The sequence below is a fragment of the Aspergillus japonicus genome, assembly GCF_003184785.1.
Source record: "Aspergillus japonicus CBS 114.51 unplaced genomic scaffold BO86scaffold_6, whole genome shotgun sequence".
Lineage (NCBI taxonomy): Eukaryota > Fungi > Ascomycota > Eurotiomycetes > Eurotiales > Aspergillaceae > Aspergillus > Aspergillus japonicus.
In genome coordinates, this window is record NW_020291643.1 from 257,185 (window position 1) to 284,393 (window position 27,209).

Here is a 27,209-nt window from a genome sequence, read left to right on the forward strand (position 1 = left end):
GCCCGCGGCCGACCCACTTCCGCTCACCACGAGGCGTTTGGTCCCTTTGTTCTTTTTCAGTTGATTATGATCTCTGCGTTGCATGGAGGTTATATTGAGTCTACTTTGAGTCTGATCGGTATCATACGCGTACACAACATCTGACAAATATATGAAAATGTTGACGTGACCATTCTTCCCTCGCCTTCGTGCACAATCACGGCGCGTGATGCAGTCGCCGCCCCGTAAGCTTGGGGTGTAACGACGGAGCGGAGGAAATCACCACGCGATCGTGGATAACAATCAACATTCTACAATAGGCATGGTTGGAACATCACGGGACCCTGCGTCTGTTGCGCGCTATTGAACAAATTGACAGCATTCAGATGGCGCTGATCATCGGCATGTCAGCCCCTCATCCCTTGACTTTTGTCTCTTGTGCGACTCGCTGCGATTGTCCAAGGGCATCCATCCGCCCCCTTGATTATCATCCATCCTTATCTGATGGGCGGAATCTGACAGGTCATCTGCAGCGCGAATTAACAGTATACTCCTACTCGATTCCACTTTTCGACAACTCCAATAGATAAATACTTGATACAGTCATATCTGTCTATACAATAGAACACGTCGGTCGGGTTGTTTACAACTGATCCCAAACAGGTATCTATGCCTCTTGCTGGTTCATATGACTGGGGATGTTCCAAGGGTCATAATCCAGATGAACGAAAGCGCGATCCACGGTCGGAACGCTCTCAATCATGTACTGCAGGCTCTCCCCCACGTCGTGGCTATCCTGCAATCTCGTTTTGGGCTCGAGCACGATATCAATCTCAACATTAAGCTTGTCACCGGCGTAATATGCTTTCAGATCCTGGATCTTCAGGATGGCCTTGGAGAAGCGCATGGTCATATAAAGAAAAATGCTGTGATCTTTCGGGGATGCAGCGGCGCCGGTAAGGTGGCCGATGTGCTCGCTGGCCGTGCCACTCCAATTCCAGATAACATATAAGGAGAGGAGCAAACCGCCGAGAGGATCGATGAACCAAGTATTGGTGAATGAGCCAACTTGAAGAGTGGTCAATAAGGTCGATTCAACATGGATCATAGATCGGTCATACTTACTCAGAGGAAATAGAATACTCGCTAGGTTGAAAACTACATCTGTCATGGCGTCTTGCGCCAGAGCCTGGACACTGGAGTTCTTGATCAATCGGCACCAAAACCAGCAAATCAGCTTGATAACCACAGTACTGGCCATGACTGCGATAGACGGTATCGTGAGCTCGACCACGGAGTGGTCTGACGATAGCAATCGACTAAATGATGTCAGTGCCACTTGAACGAAAGATGTCATCATAACGACTGCAAAAACGAGAACACTCAATGGCTCCAACCGGCGTCGACTGATAGGATACCGGTAGCGGTCCTGTCGGTTGATTAGATTGGTCGTCACCCAAACAATGGCAGTGCTGAGGAAGTCCAATGCTGCGTCAACCAAGCTGGCAAGCACTGAGAGAGAGCTTGTCATTGACATGACGACGATTTTGGCAGCCAGCAGTACTATGTTAGCGATGAAGTTGACATAGATGGCGATGGTGACTATTCTATCCCCACTCTCCACATAGTCTTCGTGCTTGTGCATGATATCATGCCCTGCTGACACATTCTCCTCCAACGGTGGTGACAGAAGAGGGGTGCCTTCATTGGGGATGCGATAGAGATTGCGTGGGGTGCGTTTAATTGTAGCGGTGTCACTACTAGGGTCCAGACCATTGTCAGGAACGGTGTTCGGCTCGGACTCTCGTGTGCTGCTGCCATTGTTGGTATATGCAGAAGTTGGTCCCAACAAACCACGAGGTTTATGGTAGTCGACAATCAGGCGGTGGGGCAGGGACGAGTCCAACAATCGGTCGATGTAAACGTATTGGGAGATGAGGTCGTTGTTGCGTTCGTAGTATTGTCGTCTTGGAGAATGCTCAGCAACCTGCAACTATAGACGTTAGGGGCTACGTACAGCGGCTTCGGCAAGCCTTGTAAAGTGGCTGGATGGCGGTAGAAAGATTGCCTTAGGGATAACTGTCAGCGCCTGAATTGTGTACTTGGAAGCTAAAACGCACCATCGATAAAAGGGGCTTCTGTCACCGATCAATCGCTGCGCGCGTTCAAAGGCAGGCCGGTCCATACGCTCCCGGGGAGCAATTGACTCGTCCCACCGGTCGCTCTCGTCAAAGCCATCGGAGTCATAAAGTGATAATGAGCGCCGCCGTATCAAGCCCGCTAGACGCTGGCCACGCGTGGATAGAATGTCGCGTTCCAGGTCAAGGCTCGGCTGCCTAGGTCGTATGAAAGAGTCTGAATGAGCGGGAGATGACGTTGAAGGCGGAGGAACGGTACTTGATCGACCTGTAGACGCCATCTTTGTTTCTTTTTTGACTGAGACAAGCACAGCTTCCGTTGGGTATGCAGGATTGTTTTTGCATTAGGTGAGAGTTGTTAGAAGCTAGGTAAGGTTGTTGTAATGGTCGTGGCTGGCCTTTGGCGGGGAAGAGACCTTGGTGGAACCAGACTGGTCCGCATCGGGGTTGGCAATCTAGGAAGCCAGGAACAGAGTCAATTGGCACGCCACGCCCCCTCCTGTTCATCCGGCAGGTACTCACTCGCTGTCATGATTTTGCTCGAAGCATTCTCTCAGTGATGATAGTGACCCTATTGCCAGTATCTGTTGATACTGAGTACAATATGACTGAGCAGGCAAGGATGACTCCCTCAATGACGTCAATCCCTAGGGTCCCTCCGGAAAAATCTTAGTCGCTTATCTGATTAGATCGGACCAAGTATGCCAGATACCGTTCGGTTGAACGGATAATATGCGTCTAGACGATCTGACTGAGATCGATTCTCATGGATTAGAGGTCTGCCACTGCTCTGGCTAGGGTCAGTCTGTATGTCATTGGGTCTTGACAGTATCACGGGCTCACGGCCACAGGGTGCAAGTGATCCCCTGTGCTTCGAAGATCGGCTAATGGAAAGGTTACCGAGCAACTGGGTTCATACCTGCTCGCGCATCTACGATGTAAGGAAGCTACGCAGGCCGTCATATATGAGTAAAAAACACACTGTCTCTGCCAAAGCAGCTCATCTAATACCAGGTGAAGTCATTATTTGTGTCGTGTCAAGCTGGTTGCAAGATTGGAAGTTGTAGTTGAGTCCTGACCCTCAACGCGTTGACATTTGACTCACGCCATCATGATCGAACCGTGACACTTTCTCCATGCACCTAGCTTGACGCAATTAGGTTCGCTTCCGAGGGCTATTATTGCCAGTGGCCCAGAATACGAGACTGTTAATAGCCGGGAATCTGTTAACAGGACGAGGGAAATAACAGTGTCCTAAACTGGTTAGACTGTCGTTTACCAGACCCTGGTCCGCGACAATAAGGTACTTTGCCTAATATGGGAAAGCCCGTCAAGACTTCTCCGGCGGGGATTGGTGCGAATAGCCACAGTAGTGTAAGCTGCATGGCTGCAGGCTCGGCTGGGGAGATTTCCATCAATCGAGGTGCGCAGTCGTCGTCTCTCCCCGGGCAAGGATTAACCAGATTTGATCAGCAGATTTCAAATTCATTTAGACATCGTGTAGGACAGTCAGTCTCGGCTAATGCTCAGATGGTTGGGTCTGAGGTCTATTTCTCATGCATTTAGGCTCATCTTGGCTCAATTCATGCGTTTGCGGCGCTGTTGTGCAAACACCACGTGGTCGATGGACAACCTCATCCAAGGCAAAAGACAACTTATTATACTTGTGGGAAGACGCTAGATCAGGAGTGAGGAGTCACCTGAGTGGTTAGCACGTGGAAAATCAGCCGGGTTCAGGATTTACTATTCGAACCTGCGGCGCGTCTCTTCCCCTCACCACGCTGCCTGTGGATTTTGCCTCTCAACGGTCTGGGCAGTGAGCGAGATCGCAGATCTAGTCTGAGCTCCGACAGGCAAACAGGCCTAGAACACAATTGACCTGTCGGGTGGGCAGGTGCACATCTGTGTGCCACCGTGCCTCGGTGGACTGGGCCGCTACCCCGGAGCGGACAAGGCCAACAGTGGCGTGTGAGGAGGCATTTAGCCAGAGGGAAGTGAACTTCAATTACCCTATTGGCTTCTGCGGGGTTTAATTAATAGTGAATCTCTTCCCAACCTGTCACTGAGGCAACATTTGTCCCTATTCTGGCTGAGCCCCCCACATGTCAGCCAACAAATTGTCAATGCACACAGACTGACTCTTCTCTTGCTTGCAAGCGCTATACTCGCCCAGTGCAGCTCCCACCAATTGAATCAGCCACTAACTCAAGATTGGGAAGACGGCGTGAGGTCTATTGGCAGTCTGGTCAACCGTCCCCGGATTTTCAAGGTCAACTGCAAGCTTTTGTCCCGCGCCACTGTGCGGTTCTGTCCAGTCTGTCAGCCCATGGCTATGGAGCTAGTCAAGGATAATATCCATTCCAGACGGGGTTGGGCGCATATGGGCTCTATATAGACAATGTTGCCGACCCCTTCCCCTCCGGTTGCTTTTTTTCGCTCTGCATCCCGTCGCATGGAATAAGTCCCCTCCCCCCACCGTTTCCTCCCCTTCACTTTCGCCGAAATGGGACGAACTTTCACCATTTCCCTGGCTGCCTTTGCGGCAACAGGCTCTTTCTTGTTCGGTTATGACAGTGGTGTCATGACTGATGTGATTGAATCGAAGAATTTTTTGAATTTCTTCAATACTACTCAGACATCAGCTATCATCGGAGCGATCAATAGTACATTCTCGGGAGGAGGTATGTTCTTTGGCATCTTTCTACCACTACTCAGTTTGAGGCCATAGGTTGTCGCCTGGCTCTCTCATTCTGCGCTTGGCTAACATGAGGCAATATAGCCGCTGTCGGCGCCCTTCAAGGTGGTCTTACAATGGACCGTTTTGGACGTAAATTCACTATCCAGATGGGTGCATTTATCTGTCTTGTCGGCGCCATTCTACAGTCCGCGGCTCAGAACCTGTCTATGATCTTGGTCGGCCGTATCTTTGCTGGATGGGCGGTAGGCCTGATGTCCATGTCCGTTCCAGTCTACCAAGCCGAGGTCGCCCATCCACGCTCTCGTGGTTTGATTGTCGGTCTGGCACAACAAATGATTGGAGTCGGTTTCATCGTCAGCACGTAAGTACTCCCTTGTGCTCGGTTGCTCATTAGAAGGCATAACTGACCTAGCTCTTAGATGGGTCGGCTACGGATCTCTCCATGCGCCTGACACGAGCGAGTTCCAATGGCGTTTCCCCTTGGCCTTTCAAGCGGTTCCGGCCCTCTTGTTGGCAATAGGAATGTTCTTCATGCCCGAGTCTCCTCGATACCTGATTGAGAAGGAGAAGTATGACGAGGCATTGAGAATCCTGAAAAAGCTTCACTATGATGGCACAAACGACGACTGGATTCAGAGGGAACACACTGAGATTAGAGCCACGATTGAGGCGGAGAAGGCCGTCACTGCTCCAGGATGGTTGATCATGTTCAAGGTTCCCCAGTGGCGAAATCGACTGATGTGCGTCGATTCAAATCTTTTCCCTTCCCCTTGACTGTGATACTAACAAGCTTTATTTAGGCACGGTACTCTTGTCCAAGTCTTTACCCAGATGACGGGGGTCAACGTGATCGGATATTATCAAACAATAATGTACAATACACTGGGTATTACAGGTAATCGTAATACGCTGGTGGCAGGTATTTATAACTGCGTTGGCCCACTTACCAACTTGATCTTTATTGTCTTCCTTCTTGATCGAGTTGGAAGACGGAAGCCTATGCTTTTTGGCACGGTCACTATCACCATTGCCCTGATCTGCGAAGCAGCCCTCAACTCACAGATCAAAACTGGCGAAGTCAACCGAGGATATAGCATTGGCGGTGTCTTCTTCATCTTCTGTGTCACGGTGCTCTTCTCTCTATCATTCGGCCCCACCAGCTGGTAAGTCCGCTCATGTTTCCAGCACTTCTGTCACTCGCGACTTGCTTCAGCACACTGACTCAATTGCCTTGATAGGACATACATGGCGGAAGTCATGCCGATGCAGATCCGTGGCCGAGGAACGGCGTTTGCGACAGCTGTGGGGAACTGGACCGTCAGTACGTTGTGGGCGCAGGTCTCCCCCATCGCTTTGGCAAGTATCGGTTGGAAGTTCTACTTCATCTTTGTGGCCTTCAGTAAGTCTTCCCTGCCATGAAACCCGTTCTCCCGCTGCTGTACACTTGATCCTTCTTCTTAGATTACTTTGACTGATCAATTTGTACAACAGACATTTGCATCACGTTCCCCACCGTGTTCTTCGTCTTCAAGGAGACCAAACAGAAGTCTCTTGAGGAGATCGATCTTCTGTTCGGTGGCCGTGCTCTCGGCCACCTGCCTGCGGATGTGGAATCGAAGATGGTCGCAGAAGCCGACAAGGCCGAGGAGACCGGTATCACTGTTACAAACGTGGAGCACAAGGACTGAGGCATGTGTGGTCTAATCATGGAGGTTTGAATGCAGGTGGGAGGGGTGTATCTTCTGGGGCATAGCTCTGATCGGCTACTCTCATACATAAAGAATTGACGGACATTGGTTCTTTGCCATAAGTTTAGATACGTAATAGCCTCAAAGCTTCCTTCTAGATACTTTTGGGATATCTCGACTTTTGCTATATCATACTAGATGGTCCAGTGTTTGGAACTGTGGTATTGTCGCCGCCATTCTATAGCATGTATTGAGGTTTGTTTCTGATTGATATTCATATGGGCGACTAATCTGATCATTCCGATAATTGTTATCAGGCAACGCAGCGATATTGTAAAGTAGAAATGAATTTGTTGTTTTGAAAGGTTGTTGTGCATTGTACGGAGAACGGTCTTACTGAGGAGGATTATGACAAGGCGTTACAGTACTGTATGTTGCACTGTGCATGCATCACACAGCCCGCTCGATGAGAGCTGTTTGATTCGCGGCTGAAGCAAACAACACCGGTACTGTACCTGTGAGTGTATTTAGCAGCCCAGTGAGCCAGTTGAAAGCTGTGAAAGAACACAAAGAGGGGGGTTGGGGAATTTAGCACTTTTGATCTGTCAAACAAAGCTTTTGATGCCGCGGAAATCAGTTATCCTTGGAGTGGGGAAACAGATCACTTGTAAGTGGTCACAACGCAGGCTCCCCAGCCATGGGTGGAGGCGATGTTTATTTCCCCGCAAAAGGGTGATCACTGACCGACCGACACAGCGACAAGGGAGGCATGCATGGGGGGCAGGATTGGCGCTGCTCGGACCCGAGGCCAGTAACCTTGAACCAATAAGTTACCAATCCTCGTAGCAATCGATGACCAGGACTACCGTCCTTAATTGTGGCTGGCAGTTTGCCAAGTCGACCTTCCTCTTGATTGCGCAGTATGTCAGTTCAGTAGTCGTTCACCGCTTACCGCTTACTGTCGTCGATATGCGGGGGGGGTGATTGTTTGTACTGTCGTGTTACTATCTTTCACCATCCTCCAGACTTGGATGAGAAAGAAGAAATAATTGTGGTAGATTGCGTCATGATCGCTTGAAGGGGAGTTGTGCGAGACTACCTTATCTGACTGGACCGGATCGTCGTGGCATGACCTGACACGACATCCATGGCTCCATGGCATGACCAGTGGGAACCCTTGGGCCGTGGCTGGCTCCCAGTCACGGGGTTTCACTCTCCAGTCAAAGGCTGCAGTGATCGGCTCCGATCATGATCATGCTTGCTGTGCCCGGTGTTGGATTTATGTAGGTATGTATGTACCTGGTTTAAGTAAAGTAAGGTCATCAGCATGCTTTAGACTGCCTTGGTGGCTGCCCCGGCTTCTACTTGTGTTGACCTGCATGAGGAAGAATTCTTAGGGAATGTATACAAGGCAATCAGAGGCGAGAGAGGTCCGCATCTGGTAAATTCCGCGGAATTGGATGAAGTGATGAAAGACAGACATGTCTGAATGTATGAGGGGGAAAAAAAGGGAAAAAGAAAAGGAGAAATATTTGGGGATAGCTTCAAGATGAGATTGCGGCTGGAGAGAGATTGTGGCCGTGGTGGCAATGTCTCGCGCTCTCAGTGATCCATCCTCTCCTTTGTTTCCTTTCTCTCCCCTCATTCTCGTGTTTCACAACCTGGACTGGCCACTTCTCTTTCACTTCCGACCGTGATGAATGGGTCCTCCGTTCCACCGGCATCTGCTGATTGAGACTTTAAATGATGGTCTGATAGAGCCTGGTTGGCACACGCAAGCCCCGCCAAGTGACGACGATCAAACTAGGTGAACACAATTGCGATCGAGGGAGCGAGAGAGAATAAAGTATATATTATGCCAAAGAGCAAGCTTCACTTGATGAAATCCTCTTGACTTCGTCATTTCCCTTTTCTCTCGTTCCTGCGGAGACAGAAAGACAGTACTCTAACTTACTCTTCCCCTCCTCCTCCTCTTCCTCCTCCACCACCCCGGCGGCCGCCCACATAGTCCCTGCGGTGAGGACGATGGGGTTGTTGTCGGACAATTCATCAGAACTCCAGCTGTATAGCCATCTCGCCATTGTTCTCGGCATCGGTCTTGGACTTGTGACCTTCGTCATCATGTGTTTGTTGTAAGTTGCTGGTTTCCCCGTCTTTTTTTTCTACTTCCTCCCCCATGCCCCTCTCCTTCCCTCCCTCCCTTCCTCTCTCCCGCACTCCCTCCCTTCTCCAAAATCACTCTGCCCTCCATTACTGACAGGCGACTATGAGGCTCAGCTTGAGTCTTTTCGTGAATCGCCGCGAGCGTCGTCCTGCCACCAAGGCCAAAAGCAGGAAAGGCGACTCGCACGACAAATTGCGCAAGCTGGACGCTGTCTCACCAGCTCGTACCCTGGAGGATTGGTGGTCGCGAGCCAAGCTTCCCTCCGAGGGCGCCGACGGGCAGTTCATGTGGTATGGTCAGCCCAGCAACCACCATCATCACCGTTACTCACTCGGTCAATCTACAGTGCCGTTTGCCTCGAGTCTGTCCAGCGCTCCCAAGAGATACGAGAATTGAAGTGTCTACACGTTTTCCATCGAGAATGCCTAGAGAAATGGTACCTGCAGGACCATTTCAACTGCCCACTCTGCCTCCGGGCCTATTACGTGCAAGAGACATATTCCAGCAACGATTTCGTCTGGATGGTATGATTCCGCAACCATTCACGCCATAACGCCACTTTACATCATCTGCTCGCAGCGACACTTTCGAAAGCGCCCGTCGAACGATGTATCCTGCTCTTCTGCCACCGGCCTACCCTCGTCGCGGAGGTGCTATACCTTCTTCCTATTCTCCTCATGATGAACGGTTTGCGTCACATGATGTCGCACAGTGCATCCTCGCTGAATTCACGATCTTTCATTTATGCTCATGAGTCATGATTGATATGATACCCTTATTCTATGCAATTGAACCGGTTACATTCGGAACCAATCCTGTGTTACATGCTGTATTCTTGAATCAATTCTCAGATAAAGTACTTCGATGCATCATACATTGGCTTGTCCGCATCTCATACTTCTCGTGTCACTATTGACTCGATTAACCTTCGTCCTACCACTTTTTGTTCCCGAACTTCAGCTCCGGTGCCCGTGCTTAGTCCTCCACAGAAAACAAGCCGAACATTTCAAAGTTCCTCCGGCGATAGTATTGCAGCTCAAAGCGCTTATCGAAGCGAGTTTACTTTGGTGTCGACTGATCATTACTCATGTGGGCCTCGTTTGACTCGGTATTGACCAGCAGTGCTTTATTCAAGTGGAGATTGAGGGCTCTGAACTGGGCTAAATGATCGTGGTTGCCATGATTTCCCGTGGCAAGGATCAGACCCATGATATGATTGTTTTTTACGACGAGACCCAAAGGCAGAATCAAGCGTACTTGATTATTGCAGTTCGTGTATGGATGAAAGCTCTGCGCAGTCCGGCCAGAAGGGCGTGTCACGCCTAACATGCAACGACCACTAATGCCCGAGATGAAAGCACAGAAACTAGAGCCATTTCATATATGCATTCGTTCTGTGGACAAACGCATTTATTTTTGCTGACGACATAATCCCATGTGTCTTCTTCGCTTAGTTGGTCCAGGATCACGCGGCTCTCTACTGGCGGATGCACTACCGGAACATGATTCCGTTGGATCAGGGATAGCTCGACATTATAACATCATTCACCGCAGTCAAACACAACAATATGTCAAACTTACATCTTGAGTGGCGAAGTAGCGCTTCCTAGTCGCATCCCAAAGTCCTTGTCCGGGAGTTGACACCTAATGACCTAAGCGACCGCCCCATTCGTCGTCCATCATAGGTCGGTTTCCTCGCAGTTTCCCCTTCACAACTTCATCAGTATCTAGAGCCTGCATGCGCTTGGGTCAGATACGTTCTTCACTTCCGCCTACGGTGGACCAAATCTAAGTCGACGCAGAGTCTTCCGGTGACTGCACTTGATAGAAGAGATCGATACTCAAACCCCACCCACAAACAACGGTATACGACCGAGCATCTGACAATTGAAATTTACCTTCCAACCCTCCCATCAGAGATATCCGACACAGGCATGGCTCCCTTGAGAACGATTTGGACCTATTCTCAAGAATGGTTTCTCGCACCTCGATGCTGTGTTTGTTTAAGGCCTTTCCATTCAACGAAGCCCATAAAGCTCGAATGCGATTATCTATATTGCGTCAAATGCCTCAAGAGCTCCCTCATCAGGGTTACCCAGGACCCATCCCTTTTCCCGCCCACGTGCTGCAAGACCGTGATTCCCCTGCGTCTTGCTAAAGAGCATATGGCCGAAAAAGAACTCTACGAATACGGCAAAGCCAAGCTTGAATTTTTGACAACCAGCTGGACTCGCTGCAGCAAGATGACGTGTCGCGTACCGATTCCGCCGAACAGGGTCACAGCATATCATGCGAGATGCCTCTGTTGCGGCACCTTCACCTGTGTTTGGTGTAAAGCGGCCTCCCCCCTCCGGAATGAATATGATAAGAAGCCTGCTCTAAGCAAACTTCCATGTTCGGAAATCAACCTAGGCTGGCAGCAGTGCTCTGACTGCAAGGCTCTAGTGGAGAGAACAAGTGGCTGTAGCTCGACAATGTACGTTTGGGTTTTCCTGCTGATGGTATCTGATCTCCGAGAACTGACACAATACAGGTGCTCTAGAACCAGATTCTGTAACGACTGTGGCAGAAGACGTTCGATCTGCCGCTGCGGAATGGAGCAAGCGAAGGAGTTTTACCAGATTCGACAGTTGTCAAAGGAGAAAGATATACAGAGATGGTGGAACTTGCGATACCGCTTCGGAACTCTCCAGGGTTGACACGGGTTCGCGCTTCGCAGCCGTTGTTGCCGTATTACTTCCGTTTCGGATGTGAACATGCTGGCCGTGCAGGGGCTTCTAGAAGTTATATCATGTCTATTTCTAGATCTGTGTTCGCGCAATGAATGCCCCCACAATTTGATAAAGAAATGCTTGCTACCATAAGACCAGTTGATCAGTCATTTGCCCGGACCTACTACCTTCATTACACTGAGGCGACTGTATAGCCATCAAGAAGACCCCCCGTCTCAATCCCTGAAAACATCTCCTCTCTCAATCGTCTCGAAAGCCCTCATCGTATGCTCCCAGATCTTGGCCCTCATCTCCGCCAAATCGAACTTCTCGTATGCCTTAAGTTGGATATTCGACTCACCTTTCCAGCCCAGCGAGTAGACCCCACCGCCCGGGCTGCCATCCGTTCCCATCGCCACATCTCCATTATTCCGCCGATGATCCCCCACCGCTGCCGAAGCCGAAGCCGAAGCCGATGCGCCGCCCGGCCCCCGCGGCGGATAGCGCGGCGCCGCCAGGCTCAGCATCCGGGCCCCGCACTCCCGCGCCGGCACGGCGACCCACCGCCCGAAGAGCGGCACGAACACCCAGCGCCAGAACCCCCGGAACCAGGCGGGCAGCTCCGGGTTCGCGAAGGCCGGGCCCAGCACCAGCCCCGGGAAGATGTGAACGAGCCGCAGCCGGCCGCGGTGCCGCTCCGCCAGCTGCTCCAGGAACCACGTGTGCATGTAGATCATGTGCGAGCGCGCCTGCGCGTAGCTGTAGATTTTGTGGTCGCGCAGCGACAGGTCGTCCGCGTAGAGCTTACCCTCATACCCCGCGGCGTAGACGGAGACGATCGCCGCGGGCAGCGGGGACTCGAGGAGTAACGGGAGGAGGTTGGTGATTGCTCGCATGCGCGAGTAGTAGAGCAGGGCCATGGTCGTGTCCAGGCCTTCGGCGGTATCTGTATGCGTATTGTGGTGCTGGCGTAAGTAGCCAGTTGTACAAAATGCAATGCAGCTTTTTCTATATGGATTGTGTATCTCTGTTTCTTTGTCTGTCGGGGAGAAACGGTTTTTAAAACTAGAAACTCGAAAAAAAAAAATACCTTTTCGGGGTTGGAAGGGTGCTCCGCCGTGGGACAGCATCAGATAGTCGATGCGCGGCGGATTCGCGCTTGGTTGGCCGTGCTCGCGCTCCAGGGACAGGATCTCGGCGCACACGCGGTCGACATCCCCGAGCAGCGAGAGGTCGTGGGCCGGCACGAAGATGTACTCGCCCGCCGGGTACAGGGCGCGGCATTCGGCGATGATGGTCTCGGCGGCTTGGGCCTTGCGCCCCACGAGATAGGCGCGCAGGCCTTTGCTTCGGTGCTGCGATTCCGCGGTGGCCAGGGCGCGCAGGGTGTAGTGGCCGATCCCGGAGGTGCCGCCGAAGAAGACGGCCACCAGGGGTTGGCTCTTCACCAGGGTGGTGTTGGAGGCGTGGATCACGTCGAGGTTGACCATATTGTGAGGAGCCAGTTGGGGGATTGAGGGTGGGTGCGAAAGTGAGGTTGGGAATGGCATGTGGCACAAAACTCATTCATAGTTTGTCCGTATGTGCTGCTTAAGTACTTGCTCACCTGTCTCTTCGGGGATCTGGCTGGCATGGAAATTTCCATACCTGGGAAGTTGCTTTTCATTGTATGATGTACAGGACAGTACAGGACAAGGTGCCAGTCTGGTCTGGGGATATCGGACGGACTTTAGTTCTAATCCCGCCTTCGCATCCCCGGAGTTAATCTTTCTTTCTTCCTTCCTTTCATCCTTTCCACTTCCTCGAACCCCTGACCACGACCAGTGGGGGCTTTGCACTGAGAACTGTCAGTTAAGCTCTGCTTGGGTGTCCTTCTCCACAATTCCCCACTCCAAGTCCGGTACCTGAAGATCATTACATCACATCACTGATTCAGAGAGGATCTAAACAATCCGTGTAGGACAGACTCGCATTTCGCCTGCCCAGTTCGAAGTACCGGTACTTCCCTCCCTGCCCCAATGCCTGGACGACGACGGTTCCACAAGAAGAGCCGTCATGGTTGCTCCCAATGCAAAAGGAATCAGACAAAGGTGTGCTCGGTTCCTTGCAGCTAGTCCGGATGCTTATCGATCCAGTGTGATGAGAAGACGCCGACCTATGGACGTTGCAAGAGAATAGGGTCCGCTTGTTCCTTGATGAATAAACCCCCTACTCGCACTTTGATCCCATTTCAGCAGCCGACGGGCAGTTGAATTGACAATGAAGCTGGGGAAGGGGAGCCTAGCTTGGCCTCGTCCAGTAAACCGGCTGGGTCGAGCAACACCTTGTCACCGCCGACGACTACGTTCTCCTCAACATCGTCGTCGGCGTCATCGTTGTCCGGCACCACCGGGTCCACGACGAGATCGGGCCGAACGATGGCGCCGGAAATGCAGTTGCTGTCGGCCTTGGAGCGAGACCGATTACGGCTGATGAACCACTATACCCTGCACACGGATCCATCGATCTGGGCCGGTTAGGTTCCCGAGCTCGCCTCTGAGTATGACTTTCTACAGTACGGGCTGTTGAGCATCAGCGCCCTCGATCTGGCTTTACGGGACGTCTCCCGCCGCAAGGCCCACATCATCCTGGCGATCAATCACTAAAATCTAGCAGTGGCTACTGTTCGGCCATATCTAACCAAAAACCATCATTCATCCCGAAACCCAGACGCCGTCAGTGCGCTTTTCGCCTTCCAATGCTTTGTGATCGCGTTTGCCTTCGGGATCCAGGTCTGCACCGAACAACCCGCCAGAAGCCCCATCTAAACCATACACGACATTCTAGTTCTTTTGCACCGGACCCCGCACAGTGTTGTTCTCCAGCACAAGGATTTATCGGCTCTGACCCCGTGGGTCTCCTTATATCCCCAGCCGCCTTCGGATCCAGACCGCAAGCTTCCAGCGGAAATCGAGACTGCGCTCGACGCCATCCGACGACGTCTCGCAGTAGCAGGTCTCCCGACACCCCAAGCGACGATGTATATCTCGGCCATTCAAACACTGAGAAAAGTTCTTCTCATCGCGATTGAGTATCATAACACACATATGACGTATGGCCACTTCCCAACGTGTGTAGCCTCGGAGTTCTGGACAGAGGTCCATGTAGGCGCGCCGGTGGCGCTCTGCGTGCTCGCGAATTATATGGTCATCTTTGCATTGGCGGAGCACCTGTGTCTGGTTTGGCACTCTTGCCAAGGGTGTCGTCCATGCTACTCGTCAGTCTCTTTCAGCTGAGTGGCACCCATGCATCGCCGGGGCGATTTCGGAGACAGAACGTATGGGCGGCAACGAGGGACCGGCTGGATTGTCATCAGGATAAAGTGGCGTCGAGACCGGGTCTATGCAGAGCCAGAGACTTGCTGGAGACAGAGTGCAGTGTACGGTACCGTACAGTATAGACCTCCTCGCATTGTAGCACAAAGACAAACCGAATCCCCTACAGGTCTGCAATCCGCGGAAGGAGTTTCGAATCAGCCCGGCTCACTCCCCCTCAGTGCCGTGCCTCCTTGGCCTTGAGCCCAGGTTCGCCAGCCTGCGTTGCTCGCTACTTTCTCACTGCCAGACGAACAGGGCCTTCTGACCTCATCTCCCGTGACACATGTCCGAGTTCCCGACCCTCCCAAAGTCCAATTCAAGCTACCGCATACTCCCGAACCCATGGTCAATCGCAAAGACTGCCTCGACCACTTTCGGCACAATCTATTTTCAAATCATGGTGCCAACCTTACAAACCGCAGCAGGGAGGGAGGCAATGGCCCGGGCCTCGAACCCAGGCATAGCTTCTTGGTTGAATTGACCACCATCTCAGCCCTCTCCCTCTCTCTCTCTCTCTCTCTCTCTCCATCACCGTCAACCACTGGTTCCCCATCTAGCCAAGCATGAGCCTGCTACCTTCCAGTACCGTCTCTTGTGCTACCAAGTAGTCGAAAGTACGAATGAAGTGTTCAGAGTTCGATGCCGTGCAGATCGACAAAAGCCTCGGACTTTTCAAGTACCAACTAGAATAGGAATGGACCCACTGATAAACGGTCAGAGGAAATCACATATACTGTACTGCAGTTGGTCGAAACCGTACTTACTATGCAGTGTCAGGGACGCCGGAACTGACGCCTGAACTGACGCCTGAGCTCAAAGTGATCAGATAGCACGCGTAGTTTCCGAGACTATGTCATTGGGTGCTGTACCCCCTTTTGTCCAAGTCTCTATACAGATGACTAGAGTGAATGTGATCGGATACTACTAAGAAATCATATTTACCGATTAGATTACAGGTAATTGTAATAGTCTGGTAGCCGGTATCTGCAACTGTAATAGCCCGCTTACCAACTTGATCTTAATTATCTTTTTTCTTAATTGGGTCAGAAGATGGAAGCCTATGCGCTTCGGCACAGTCACACAATGCATCTGTATGGTGCGGGGAAATTGACGTCACGTCGGGGATCAGGCTGGGTAGGGGGTTCATCCAGGGGCCATTGCAATGGGAAATGAGGTACTGTACATCCATAGAATGTGTCTATGAGAAAATGCAAGGACAAGCTGTCAGAAGGTAATTGATCCTTCGAAGATACTTTAAGTTCAAGCAGTCATGTGAACGCTTATAACATTTGTCATCAAGTAATTTTGTCATTCAGATGTAGATTGTACTCGTACAGTGTCGAATGTCATGATCATAATGTGCTAATCACTGAACTTGTTGTATTGAGTCAAAATTCTAGATCATCCCATAGTCCACAACGCCTTGGAAGCTCCTGCCCAGACCCGTGAGAATCGCACCAGACACTAACACCAGTAAACACCTCGAAGACACTACTCCCTCAGGAGGAATAGACAATGCACATATGCAAGCCGATGATAAAAACAAGAATCTTGGGGCTATGCACAAATTATGCCCCGCGGAGAAGAAGAGAATAAACAATACGAAGTGGATATCTGAAAGCAGAGGAAGGAAAGCAAAGATGATGAACGGGGCAGCGGTCAATCGCGCTCTCACTTCACTCGTGCAGGACTTCCAGCGCTACCAACACGTCCACTAGCCTTGCGAACACCCTTTTCTGCGCGACTATCCGTCACACGTCTTGGGCTCGTCCGAACCTTGGTGACAGAGATCGCCCCGCTGCCGTTCTTGCTGCCTATTGGCGTCTTGGGTGCATATGTAGCTGCATCACCCCAATTCTCCCGATCATCATCGTTGAGCGTATAACTGGCGGTCACAGTGGCAGAATAACTGACGGACCGCTGGTTGGGAGATGCCACGGGAGATCTTGAGGAGCGTTTGGCTAGCATACGCAACTGAATTTCTTCTTCACTCTCGCTGCTGTCGGTACTGAGGCGATTGGAAGTCTTGTTCGTCTCTTTCTCGAGGATCAGACTACCAGAAGTGGTGCGAGAGTAGGGGTGGTGACGAGAGTCTTTGCGGTGGGACTTGCGAGGCTGGCCGGGTGTGGGTGCTGGTAGGTTCTCTTCGGCTTGTGTACCAGCCCCTTCATTGTGGTCAATCTCCCCGAGAGCGGCACGCTTGGAGTGACCATTGTTAGGTGGAGTTGCGACAGGCCCGTTAGCCCGCTGGCGGGTAGTCGGCCGGCCAGGCGTGATAGGCGCCGTTTGCAGTTGAGCAAGCTTCTCCTTCATGCTGTCCTCGAACCACCACTCGCGGAACGAGCCTTGGTTAAGGTGTAACCAATGTTGCTGGGGACCAACGACCATTCCAGGGCGCATGAATCTCATGAAAGCAATAATCTCATTGGCAGTGAAGCCATATCTGTAGATGAGATAGGCTCCGATGAGACATCCAGTGCGGCCAAGGCCTGCCTTACAGTGGACCGCAATGCCCTTCTTCTTCTGCGTGATCATCTCATGTGCCATCTTGATGAATCGGCGTACCAGGGGCAACGGCGGGCAAGTTCCGTCCTCAAAGATCATGTCGACATGATTGATTCCCAATGCCGTGAAGTAGGATGGCGAGTACAGCTCGGAATTCAGTCGCACAACAAGGCCCACGCTACGGGAGGAGAAGTGGGTCAAAACATTCTTGAAGGGCGTGGGTAGTTTCGAGGCCTGGACTTCCGCAATGGTAGAAGGCAGCGCAGCATATTCGGGAGTGTCACGAGGAATGACATCGATGGGTTGGTGTTGCGGGGAAGCGAAGGCCAGGAACTGCGGAGTGATCCAGTTGAAGTCACCCATATCAACACGCTCGTACTTCTCATACCTATGTAGTCATCCAGTCAGCGTTAAAACCAGAAACTTCCGTAAGGCTGCACTTACTCCTCTAGGCTGAAGTCTCTCAAGCCACACAGCGACTGCTCCTTGGCCTTCCACACCCCGTATACAACGTCCTGGATGTTGATGATGTAATCCGCCTGGCTGTATCCAGCGTCGCGGAATGGCATGTATGGCGGATCTGCCTGTGCAATGGGAGCCAGGGCCAAGTGTGGAGGCCAAGATTGGATGAGAACCATATAGCAAGCGACTAGGCAGGCTGCATTGGCACGGCTGCGCGAGTCTGTCTTGGAGTAAAAGACCACGGCGCGATCAGTGTTGGCGGGGTCTCCCAGAATCTCGTGGAAATGTACCGCGAAGCGATACAGATGTCCGATATGCAGAGGACCGAAGTCGGCATGAAAGGAGTTGTACAGGAGAACATCGTCGACAGTAAAGTATACGGGGCTGCGTTTCTTGCTGCTGGGAGTGCTGGGCTGAGCTCTGGCAGATCGCTTGCTGGGAGACTTGGGTTGTTCAGGGTAGGGGAAAGGCGTTCTCGCATCGGGGGGATAATCGTAAGAGGCCAGGTAGAGACGATCTAAAGTGATGATCCTCAGTACACTGCCAACGCAAGCCATCGGACAACCACCGAAGTCCTTCACATCTCTCGCCAATGCTTCCCCAAGATGATGTTGGATAACGAACCTTGAATATACTCAATCACCTGGCCATAATCGCCGCTGCGTGTAGACATCTTGACTGTATTGACGCGGCTACCAAAACAATAGGCGCCGACAATGGAATTGGATAATAAACAATCGCAAGACCTCTTCGAAAGAAGGATTTATAGGACGTGTCGCTTTGAATAGATAAGATGCCGCTATGGATGGTAAGGACCTCTGCTGGTGAGAAACAGAGATGGGATGCAAGCAAGATGTCGGGGCTAGATAGTCATGGTCTGGTCTGATTGACACTCCCAAGCACAAGATGAAGCTATAAAGACGCGGGGTGGGTTGGCGTGTAGGGTAAGGATAGAGGCAGCAAGGCCAAGTAGGAGAGGATGTACAGATGATCGGCGGGGGTGGGCGAAGGTCGAGTTTATAATAACAAGAGAGGACGAAGGGAGAAAGAGAGGAAGGTGAGGAAAAAGTTGGCTTGCACGAGAAGAGGATAGGCTCGAGGCCGATGGGAGACTCGTTTGGGGCAACTGCGATGCACGCTAAGTGGCTGCTGTTATGTTGTGGTGAGCCCATTCAGGTCTAGTGCGGGCGGTTGACAGGGAAACGTAGCATGCCTCAGGCGTAGCAGAGCTGATTAGATAAGCTGACAGGGGGGGGAAGTTACGGGGTTACTGCTAACAGTGCTAAGCTAATGTCCCGTTACCCAGTAAATTGTCGTATCCCCTAACAAACAAACACCCCGTCCGTACTTACGGAGTAAACACAACATCTCATTTTTTTTCTCGGTTCCAGCCTCCCCAAAACAACATTGAGCGGCCCGGCCACGTGAGCGCCGCCTTGCCGGCGGTGTTTGTTATGGCCCTACCCTGCCACTCTGCCACTGTTATGGTCTCCCGTTGTCAGTCCAACTTAATCTCTTGCCGTCCGAATTCAATAGTTTGTGTTGACTCCGCCATCTGCAGCTGCCTTGGTGCCGTTGCAAAAGCCCAATAATCTGAGGTCATTGCCCCTCACTTGACTCGTACCGCAACCAATTGAGGAGATTGAGGTCATTGTTTCCGGAGGGATCACGATTTCATCATCAATATATATCCCGTCAGGTACATGAACATACACTACCGTAAACGGCCATAGCATCGCCCTGCCCCTCCAGCTTGGATGAGAGTCTCCACGAAAAGCCAGCTCAACAAGTTCAGCACTTTTTCCAGTTTCGGTACTGCTCAAGGAAGAATCTTATCGTGTACAAAGAGACCGTCTGTAAAGGGCTATTGTTCAAGCAGGCCCTTTTTTCTCCAACAATGCAACAGATCTATGAATCTCATCTCAATCCCGACGGGCACGACGGGGAAAACCCGGGGCATGGCACGACAACTAACAGGGATTCTCCCCCCACCGGTGCCCAGGACGTCCAATGTCAATCGCCTTAGGAGCCAATGTAACGGTCGACTTGCGTCTCTTGGATGGAGCCCAGGCAGACGATGATGCGAGCATCAAGCTTGCTGCCCAATTACACCGGTAAAAGCTGTAGAAGCAGAACTAATTATGCTGCTAGGTATATGTGTAAATCAAGTATCCTTATTTTGCCCCAGGAAAAGAACCAATGTTCAATCACGGTTGAGGTACGTCACGTCACAACTTTGACCAAGATGAGTATTGGCAAACAAGATCAAGATAATGAGCCTCAGTCATCAAAGCTGACTCATCTCTTATCGAACATCCCACTTCTCTCCGCCCAGGCTTCAACGGGCTGGCTCGATTCTGAGCCCCCCGACCAGAATCCACGCCCCATAACCATCGTCCATCTACCAAGCTTACCTTTACCCCGACCGCATCTACACGTCCCGCGAATCAAAATGAGCACCTCCATTTCCGCCACCGAGTTCCCCTTCAACCTGTAAGTAGCTCCCATCGCGACAATTCCAGCTCGCTCTCAACCTCCCGAAGAACCAACCCCCCCCCCACCGCGCCAATTAACAAAATTCTGATATCCGCCGCAACAGGACCATCTCCCTTCCCCTCCCAACCAACCGCCTCGCCTCGTCTGCCCTCCGTACTCTCGAAGTCGACGCCGAGCTCTCCCCCTTCGTCAAGCGCACCCTGACCCTGACCAGCCCGGACAGAGATCAAGCCGCCGACGAGGCCGCGAAGACCGTCCTGGAGACGACGTACCATGCGACCACGAACCGGATGCTCCGCGTCGCGGTGAACGGGTTCATGGAGAGTCTAGGCGTTGTGCTTGGGGTCATGGAGGAGCTGGATGTGGATGTGCTGGAAATGGGAGATGCGAAATGAGTTTGCGCTGGGAGGGGGGCAAAGATACGAGGGCGGTTACCTCATTATCGACATCGGATGGGAGAGCAAAGAGTGAATTGACGGGACGAAGAATTACTGTGGCCGGCCATTTCTATCTACAAGGGATGGTCCAACTGCATCACGCAAAGGCAGGCAGGAGGAATCGTTCAGAACAGGTGTGATCAGGCAATCCGGCATCGGCCCCGATCGGGCCTTGTTAGGGATTTTGCGGCAGGGCCCCGGGGCTTGCAGAAAGCCCTGGAAACCGTCATGCAGGGTCATCAGAGGATTCTAGAGTCCAGAGCGCATGCCGCGGGGCGGGCTGTACAGGAAGATATGTGCGGTTAGTGCGCAAGGATTCAGTCCTGACGGTGGCTGACACGAGATTCTTCGGTTCTCGCCTCTCGGAGACATACGACTGATTGACTGGTTTGCTTCGGGTTGATTTGTCTGAGAACGTTTATGCAACACATGCTGGCTTCATGTACATCTATACCTTTCATAAGACTCGAACACAGCCACAAACAATACATTTCAAATCGAATGTGCAAGGCACCGAACCACGAAAACGCTGACAATAAGCGGAGTCTGAGACCCGGCGGAATAATTGGATCACGGGCATCGGAAAACGGTCGTCGCTCGTCAGCCTGGAACTCCACTTTTTCTTACTGCGTAAATCCTATCGGGCCATTTCCAGTAGGCCATTTCATTTAGACTGAGTAGCAAGGTAGCTTAATGGAGAGACAGTATTTGGAATTCTGCAACCGTTCATTTACTTAATCCGCGCAGGGGAGGGGATAGGGCCAGCAAGCGGTCATAGTATGTCAGTGCATCTCCCAAAGCAGCAATAGGACCGGGGCCGGGGGATGTTCTGGACAGCCAAAGATGACAAACCCGATTCCCATCGATCGACCCGCCGTTTTGAAGGATGATGACATCGTCCTATTCTTTTTTTCCTCTTCTGCTGCTTCTGATCACTGAAGTAAGTTAGTAAGTCGGTAAGTCAGTCAGTCAGTAACTCGGAGTAGGGTCTCTCCACTAAGGTAGTCTCCATTCGGATTTCGGAAACGTGGACCCCCGATAGAGACGTGTGGTCCAGACAAATGAACTGAACATCCGAGAAGTAATTCTCTGGACTGTTGGTACAGAAAACAACCCGAACGGTTGAAAAGGTGTTTCCCCATGCGCCGCCCATTGATCGCGTCCATCGCATATAAACCATCGACCACACCACGGTTAATCCTTCCCTCGTTCTCCGCGCAATCCTGCATTCCGCTTCCTTCCCCGCTCCGCAACAGCTCCTGTTTCTTTGCGATTACTACTACTGCTCGTCCTCGTCCTCGTCCATCGCGACAACCACAACAACTATACTTCACCCTCTCACCAACCCACCATCTGCGACTCAGTTCATCCTCCGCAGCAAACATGTCTTCCGCTACCACTTTCTACGACTTCGAGCCCGTCGATAGTACGTCCTTTTTCCCTTCCCCCGCTCGCTCGTCGAACCCCTCCCTCACCAGAATAACAAAAAAAAAAAAGAAAAAATAAGAACTTCCCCAAACTTTCCTTTGCATTAACTAATCTCTCCTGAATTAAAACAGAAAAGGGCAACCCCTTCCCCCTCACCGACGTGAAGGGCAAAGTCGTCCTCGTGGTCAACACCGCCTCGAAGTGCGGCTTCACCCCGCAGTTCAAGGGGTTGGAGACTCTCTACCAGGAGCTCAAGGCCCAGTACCCAGAGGACTTCACCATCCTGGGCTTCCCTTGCAACCAGTTCGGCAGCCAGGACCCCGGGTCCAACGACGAGATCCAGTCCTTCTGCCAGCTCAACTACGGCGTCACCTTCCCCGTGCTGGGCAAGCTCGACGTCAACGGCGACAAGGCCCACCCCGTGTGGACCTGGATGAAGCAGGAGCAGCCGGGCCTGCTGGGCATGAAGCGCATCAAGTGGAACTTTGAGAAGTTCCTGATCTCCGCCGACGGCAAGGTGGTCGGCCGCTGGGCCAGTCTGACCAAGCCCGAGTCTCTGAAGGAGCCGATCGTCCAGGAGATCGAGAAGGCGCGGAAGGAGGGCAAGCTGGCCTCCCAGACTAAGGGTGCTGCTGCTGCTGAGGAAGCTCCTACTGCTACGGCGGCGGCTGCCGCGCCGACTCCTGCTGAGGGTGCTGAGGCCAACCTCTAAACAGAATAAATCCGATTACGTTGGGAGAGTCTAATTCGGGTTCGTGGGAAGTTGCGTGGGTCGTTTCAAGTGTGATACCATTTCCTTATTTGTTGTTTCGTTTCTTCTAGGTGGTGGCCTTTATGAATACAATGCTCGTTTTGATTCTGACGAGCTGCCTTGTTCCGTGTATTGATTAATATGAACCAGAACGGAATACCCATCAAGGTCGTTGAGATCCGCCCAACGCAGTGGTAAAATAACCTTATCAAGCAGTAGCTCCATCCTTAGGAATCAAGTTGCGCAGCGACAAATCGTAGACAACGTCTTCCACCTTTTTGACCTGTGTCACAAGCCAATTAGCCTGCCATCCCAGCAGCAGCACTCCGGAACTACTTACGCTGTACTTGATCCCATCACTTTTCTTCCGCAAGATATCGTTCTTCAGGTTCAACAACTGAAAGCCAGCGAACAACTCCTTGATGAAGTTGCTGATCTGCATGGGGCGCGTGTAGTCACCTAGTGTGACCGAGTTGACCGCAAGACGAGACTGTACCAAATTCTCAGAGGCATTTTTGAGAGGGGTGGAGGGGGGTCACTGACCAGTTCTTCCACCATAGCAATCAACGCGAGGAGATATTCCTCAACGGTCAGATGGAAAGCATCCTCTTCCTTGAGGTTGACAGGCACTGTGGTGGACAAGAGTCAGTAACACAAAACACCCTCTTACCGAGACTGAAAATCATAACTCACCACCCAGAAACTTCCCCACCTCTTCAATCGTCAAGAAGGAAGCCGAGGGGCTCGACTTGTACTCTTCCAGACCGCCTAGCCAGGCGCAGAGCTCAATCGACGAGACCTAGCAGGGTGGTTAATATTCCGTCCCTTCGTATCTTCACTGAGGCTCTGTCCATGACGACCCTCTAGCAGCAGCGACATAACGAGAGCAGAGGAGAATAAGCCGCAGAGAGACGCACCAGATTCTGAAGCTCCCGCGTCCACACCCCATTGTACTTGTAGAACGGGTGCTTATCCGCTACAACCCTCAAACGCGAGACCTCATCTCTCTGCGCGAAGATCGCCTTAGTCACATCGTCGAGAACAGGTTTCACTATCTCCCCATCAGCTACTCCTTCTCCTTCGAAAAGCCCCAAGAACCCACTCCAGAGATTGAAGTAACATACATTGACCAGCAGGCGTCGAGTGGGCACGCGAAAGAATAGCTTGCGTGGATCGTCCTGCAACCAATCATCAGAGGACGTGTATCCTGCACATCATATATCCCCATAGGAGCTCTTTGACTTGCGGGGAATAGGTACCCTTTCGTGCCAGCGTCTGCACGATGTCATGCAATTCCTGTTTGGTAGCTATTCAGCTGCCGTTGCTTTTTCGCCGCGGGGGGGGGGGGGGGGGGCAGGGCTTGGCGCGGAGCTCTTGCGCTTCTTACATCGCGGACGGCGGTCTCTTCGTCGATTTTTGACTGAAGATCCTCGAAGATTTGGTGGTCGATCATCTTGAGGACTTGAATTCCTTCTGGATCTAGGGAATTGTTGGTGGGGGTTTGATTCTCGCTGATTGACTCGGTTCAAATTGTGGTAGAAGGGTGTTCGATTGTTACGTCAGGTAACGCCGTGAGAAAGAAATTGTGGGGCTCGAGGTGGAGGGAAGGAAGGAGATTCTGCCGCTCGGTCTATTTACTTCAGTTGTGACGATTTCGGAAATGAATCGCAGCAGGTGGGCTATCATTCTGAAGTCAGAGTGCTAGGAATTTGTGCAGTGTGATTATTCGAGTGTCATTATGTCTATCCTGTGGAATTCCTAAAAGCGAGATATGTTGCGTGGCGGAGAGAGCTGTGAGATTTATATCTTCGCAGCATGAAAAACACCCCGCCACGAGATATCTTAACATCCAATCTACTACATTTCAAAAACCATCTAGTTAGAATAGTGTGCATCTCACCGCGTATCAAGCTGCTCTACCCATTTCATAAACTCATTAAACTAAGAACGACACAAAAAAAACCTCCCATCCATCCACCCCCAAGACCACAGCCAACGCAACCAGCCAGCTCAGTAACGATATCTTGTCGAATAATCTACACATCCAGTCAGTCAGCCATACAGCAAAGCCCCCACAGAACACCATCGACCCAAGCAAGTCAACGATAGGAGGAACACATACCCTTAGGACTGACCACCAGACCGCGGCCCTTCTTGGCCCCCTTGTAGATGGTCTCGATGATATCGATCATCTCCTGCTTATCCTCCAGCACCCAGTTCAGCTTGTTGTTATTACCCGTGCCGAAATCACACATCATGTGCTTGTTCCGGTAGAAGAACATGATGGTCATCGGGTCAAAGAGCTCGTACATCGTGTTGAACTCGGGGACCTCGTCGATGTCGCAGAGGTAGATCACGGCGAAGTCTGCCGAGAACCTTTGTGTGAGTGATCATCACCTGCCAAAAGAAGTGCCTGGGGGCTGGGGTGAGAAGCGAAAGGCTCCTCCAGCTACGTACTCTTGACCCGCTCGGCGATCTTGAAGAGGACTTCATCTTGACGCATGCCTGGTACGGAGGGTTAGCTGACGCAGGAACCGAGGATGGGAAAGAAGGAAGCTTACAGTCGACATCATGGTCGCGACCGAATCGGATGACCTGTTACGAGCATAGGTTGATCAGTCGGGTGTCGTTCGTAGCGGAGAGGCGGTACGCACCACAAGTCGGTCTTCCTCAGACAGGATGGCTTGGTCGACGTGCCAGGCGGTTCGCAGATGCGGCAACACGACGGAACCCATGATGAACTACGGATGCGATTCTGGTGATGGTCGTGAGGTTCGAGAGGAAGCGTTTGCAGTCACAAACAAGAAATCTAGTTCGGTATCACGTGGAACAGATGAAGAAGAGTAGTGGGCGGGGACAATTGGGTAGCGTTTTACTTCTCCGAAGAAGGTTCGAGGTGCTTCAATTTACATCTACGCGACAGTCGCCAGGAATAGTTGTATTATATGGACGACCAAGTATGATTGACGAAAGTGCTCATACAAGAAATAGATTTTCTTCTCCAACCAGTCGGCAAGCCGACAAAATTGATGAAAAAAGGTTCGCGTCGATTGGGGGTAGTGTAAGCCCAATGACACTGTGTGGTCCGACATGCGCAAGCACAGAGGTCAGACCACAGGGTACAAAAATAAGATTAATCAATGTTGTGTTCCTTAGAACACTTTCAGAGATTAAACTGAAAAGAACAGATACTACACTTGATCTAAGCCAAAAGGCAAAGAGAGCTGGAGAAGAAAAGAAGAAAAAGTCTAAAGAGAGACGGGCGGCGAGAGGTATTTATCCTGTCGGCATGGGGGCCCGTGCGCCGCTAGTTCACTAGCGTCGGCTATCTCGACCAGAAGCGAGGCATCTCTGCCTTAGGAATACACGTCTGCCTTAAGCGCCAGGCCACAACTCCAACCCAATCAAATGACAACCAAAAGCCCTAATCAACAAAATCAAGCCCTATCCACAATGCCCGAAGCGGATTAGTGGGGCGCACTCGACCCTCACCAGCGAGATCTGACCATCCCGTACCCTAGCGGACGTTTTCTTTCCCCCCCCCCATCTCCCATCAGGCGCAGGATACTCACCTCTTTGCGACCAGCTACTTTCTCTCTCTATCCCCCGCGAGAAAATCCCCCCCTACAGTCACAATGGCTCCCGTTGCTGTATGTTTCCTTTCCACAAATCGCTTTGCTGTTCCCCCATGAGAGTCCATCTATCCATGATCGTCTGGACATGACAGCGCTGGCGCTGGAAAATTCAGACTGATTGAGAAAAATCTTTGGGATCATGGATACATGAACATCTCTTGGGATTTCGCCATCATGGAGCAGTAGGCTAATTGTAGTTTTTCCCCGACAAATAGGCTCGTGGTCGCAAGGCCCAGAAGGTCACCCAGAAGGTATGTTTCAAATACCCCGATCGCAAAACTACAAAGCAAAGGCAGAAAGCTAATTTTTCCTTCTGTAGTATGTCATCAACGCTTCCCAGCCCGTGAGCGACAAGATCTTCGACCTCTCTGCTTTCGAGAAGTTCCTCCACGACCGCATCAAGGTCGAGGGCCGTGTCGGCAACCTCGGCGACAAGGTCGTCATCTCCCAGGCTGGTGAGGGCAAGATCGAGGTTGTTGCCCACATCCCCTTCTCTGGCCGCTACCTTAAGTACCTGTAAGTCTACCTTTGTACGACAATATAGAGGCGAGAGCGAATTCGCTGATCCGGTTATCTTTCCCTCTCCACAGCACCAAGAAGTACCTCAAGAAGCAGCAGCTCCGTGACTGGCTCCGCGTCGTCTCCACCTCCAAGGGTGTCTACGAGCTCCGCTTCTACAACGTCGTCAACGACGAGGGTGAGGAGGATGAGGAGTAAATTCTCTCCTTCCGGAAGCAGCAAATAGACAACCAAAAATAAAA

General features: G+C 51.6%; 13 protein-coding genes across 13 annotated transcripts; 8 read left to right on the forward strand and 5 right to left on the reverse strand.

The window, feature by feature from the left end:
• Positions 1-257: 257 nt before the first annotated feature.
• BO86DRAFT_354999 (cation diffusion facilitator family transporter) lies at positions 258-2,828 on the reverse strand. The gene is made up of 5 exons (XM_025669607.1): positions 2,640-2,828; positions 2,100-2,572; positions 1,997-2,047; positions 1,105-1,946; positions 258-1,047 (listed from the first exon to the last, which is right to left on the reverse strand). The coding sequence occupies exons 2-5, from the start codon at positions 2,396-2,398 to the stop codon at positions 647-649; spliced, it is 1,593 nt and encodes a 530-aa protein (XP_025531143.1). The 5' UTR covers positions 2,399-2,572; positions 2,640-2,828; the 3' UTR covers positions 258-646.
• A 481-nt stretch (positions 2,829-3,309) lies between these two features.
• BO86DRAFT_186523 (uncharacterized protein) lies at positions 3,310-3,771 on the forward strand. Its single transcript, XM_025666631.1, has one exon. The coding sequence runs from the start codon at positions 3,435-3,437 to the stop codon at positions 3,681-3,683; it is 249 nt and encodes an 82-aa protein (XP_025531144.1). The 5' UTR covers positions 3,310-3,434; the 3' UTR covers positions 3,684-3,771.
• An 849-nt stretch (positions 3,772-4,620) lies between these two features.
• Positions 4,621-6,503, forward strand: BO86DRAFT_304780 (sugar porter family MFS transporter; the record flags this gene model as incomplete). The annotated part of the gene is made up of 6 exons (XM_025667633.1): positions 4,621-4,798; positions 4,897-5,176; positions 5,235-5,555; positions 5,616-5,978; positions 6,054-6,214; positions 6,307-6,503. 6 exons carry the CDS (start codon positions 4,621-4,623, stop codon positions 6,501-6,503), a joined length of 1,500 nt encoding a protein of 499 aa, XP_025531145.1.
• A 1,835-nt stretch (positions 6,504-8,338) lies between these two features.
• On the forward strand, positions 8,339-9,462 carry BO86DRAFT_186530 (putative RING finger domain protein). The gene is made up of 3 exons (XM_025666632.1): positions 8,339-8,635; positions 8,781-8,957; positions 9,014-9,462. The coding sequence occupies exons 1-3, from the start codon at positions 8,529-8,531 to the stop codon at positions 9,195-9,197; spliced, it is 468 nt and encodes a 155-aa protein (XP_025531146.1). The 5' UTR covers positions 8,339-8,528; the 3' UTR covers positions 9,198-9,462.
• Positions 9,463-10,186: 724 nt separating this feature from the next.
• Positions 10,187-11,516, forward strand: BO86DRAFT_186633 (uncharacterized protein). Its single transcript, XM_025666633.1, has 2 exons — positions 10,187-11,143; positions 11,201-11,516. The coding sequence occupies exons 1-2, from the start codon at positions 10,602-10,604 to the stop codon at positions 11,364-11,366; spliced, it is 708 nt and encodes a 235-aa protein (XP_025531147.1). The 5' UTR covers positions 10,187-10,601; the 3' UTR covers positions 11,367-11,516.
• A 98-nt stretch (positions 11,517-11,614) lies between these two features.
• On the reverse strand, positions 11,615-12,868 carry BO86DRAFT_416173 (uncharacterized protein; the record flags this gene model as incomplete). Its single annotated transcript, XM_025674955.1, has 2 exons — positions 11,615-12,324; positions 12,469-12,868. 2 exons carry the CDS (start codon positions 12,866-12,868, stop codon positions 11,615-11,617), a joined length of 1,110 nt encoding a protein of 369 aa, XP_025531148.1.
• A 3,230-nt stretch (positions 12,869-16,098) lies between these two features.
• cdcA (phosphoprotein phosphatase CDC14) lies at positions 16,099-18,775 on the reverse strand. Its single transcript, XM_025669608.1, has 3 exons — positions 18,326-18,775; positions 17,684-18,218; positions 16,099-17,627 (listed from the first exon to the last, which is right to left on the reverse strand). The coding sequence occupies exons 1-3, from the start codon at positions 18,372-18,374 to the stop codon at positions 16,406-16,408; spliced, it is 1,806 nt and encodes a 601-aa protein (XP_025531149.1). The 5' UTR covers positions 18,375-18,775; the 3' UTR covers positions 16,099-16,405.
• Positions 18,776-20,153: 1,378 nt separating this feature from the next.
• Positions 20,154-20,592, forward strand: BO86DRAFT_396266 (CTAG/PCC1 family protein; the record flags this gene model as incomplete). The annotated part of the gene is made up of 2 exons (XM_025673389.1): positions 20,154-20,194; positions 20,301-20,592. 2 exons carry the CDS (start codon positions 20,154-20,156, stop codon positions 20,590-20,592), a joined length of 333 nt encoding a protein of 110 aa, XP_025531150.1.
• An 835-nt stretch (positions 20,593-21,427) lies between these two features.
• Positions 21,428-23,005, forward strand: BO86DRAFT_386220 (glutathione peroxidase). The gene is made up of 2 exons (XM_025671284.1): positions 21,428-22,060; positions 22,194-23,005. Exons 1-2 carry the CDS (start codon positions 21,775-21,777, stop codon positions 22,772-22,774), a joined length of 867 nt encoding a protein of 288 aa, XP_025531151.1. The 5' UTR covers positions 21,428-21,774; the 3' UTR covers positions 22,775-23,005.
• On the reverse strand, positions 22,898-24,549 carry BO86DRAFT_187079 (translin). Its single transcript, XM_025666635.1, has 8 exons — positions 24,201-24,549; positions 24,073-24,109; positions 23,938-23,991; positions 23,731-23,864; positions 23,507-23,612; positions 23,357-23,442; positions 23,154-23,303; positions 22,898-23,096 (listed from the first exon to the last, which is right to left on the reverse strand). The coding sequence occupies exons 1-8, from the start codon at positions 24,264-24,266 to the stop codon at positions 23,022-23,024; spliced, it is 708 nt and encodes a 235-aa protein (XP_025531152.1). The 5' UTR covers positions 24,267-24,549; the 3' UTR covers positions 22,898-23,021.
• Positions 24,550-24,690: 141 nt separating this feature from the next.
• BO86DRAFT_386221 (DIM1 family thioredoxin-like protein) lies at positions 24,691-25,777 on the reverse strand. Its single transcript, XM_025671285.1, has 5 exons — positions 25,468-25,777; positions 25,375-25,408; positions 25,271-25,318; positions 24,936-25,178; positions 24,691-24,849 (listed from the first exon to the last, which is right to left on the reverse strand). The coding sequence occupies exons 1-5, from the start codon at positions 25,546-25,548 to the stop codon at positions 24,824-24,826; spliced, it is 432 nt and encodes a 143-aa protein (XP_025531153.1). The 5' UTR covers positions 25,549-25,777; the 3' UTR covers positions 24,691-24,823.
• Positions 25,778-25,816: 39 nt separating this feature from the next.
• BO86DRAFT_187146 (uncharacterized protein) lies at positions 25,817-26,311 on the forward strand. The gene has a single exon (XM_025666636.1). It carries the CDS (start codon positions 25,884-25,886, stop codon positions 26,130-26,132), a length of 249 nt encoding a protein of 82 aa, XP_025531154.1. The 5' UTR covers positions 25,817-25,883; the 3' UTR covers positions 26,133-26,311.
• A 352-nt stretch (positions 26,312-26,663) lies between these two features.
• On the forward strand, positions 26,664-27,165 carry BO86DRAFT_304669 (60S ribosomal protein eL22; the record flags this gene model as incomplete). Its single annotated transcript, XM_025667631.1, has 3 exons — positions 26,664-26,699; positions 26,768-26,964; positions 27,039-27,165. Coding segments are annotated over 3 exons (360 nt in total), but the record flags the coding sequence as incomplete, so codon positions are not given.
• Between the last annotated feature and the right edge of the window lie 44 nt (positions 27,166-27,209).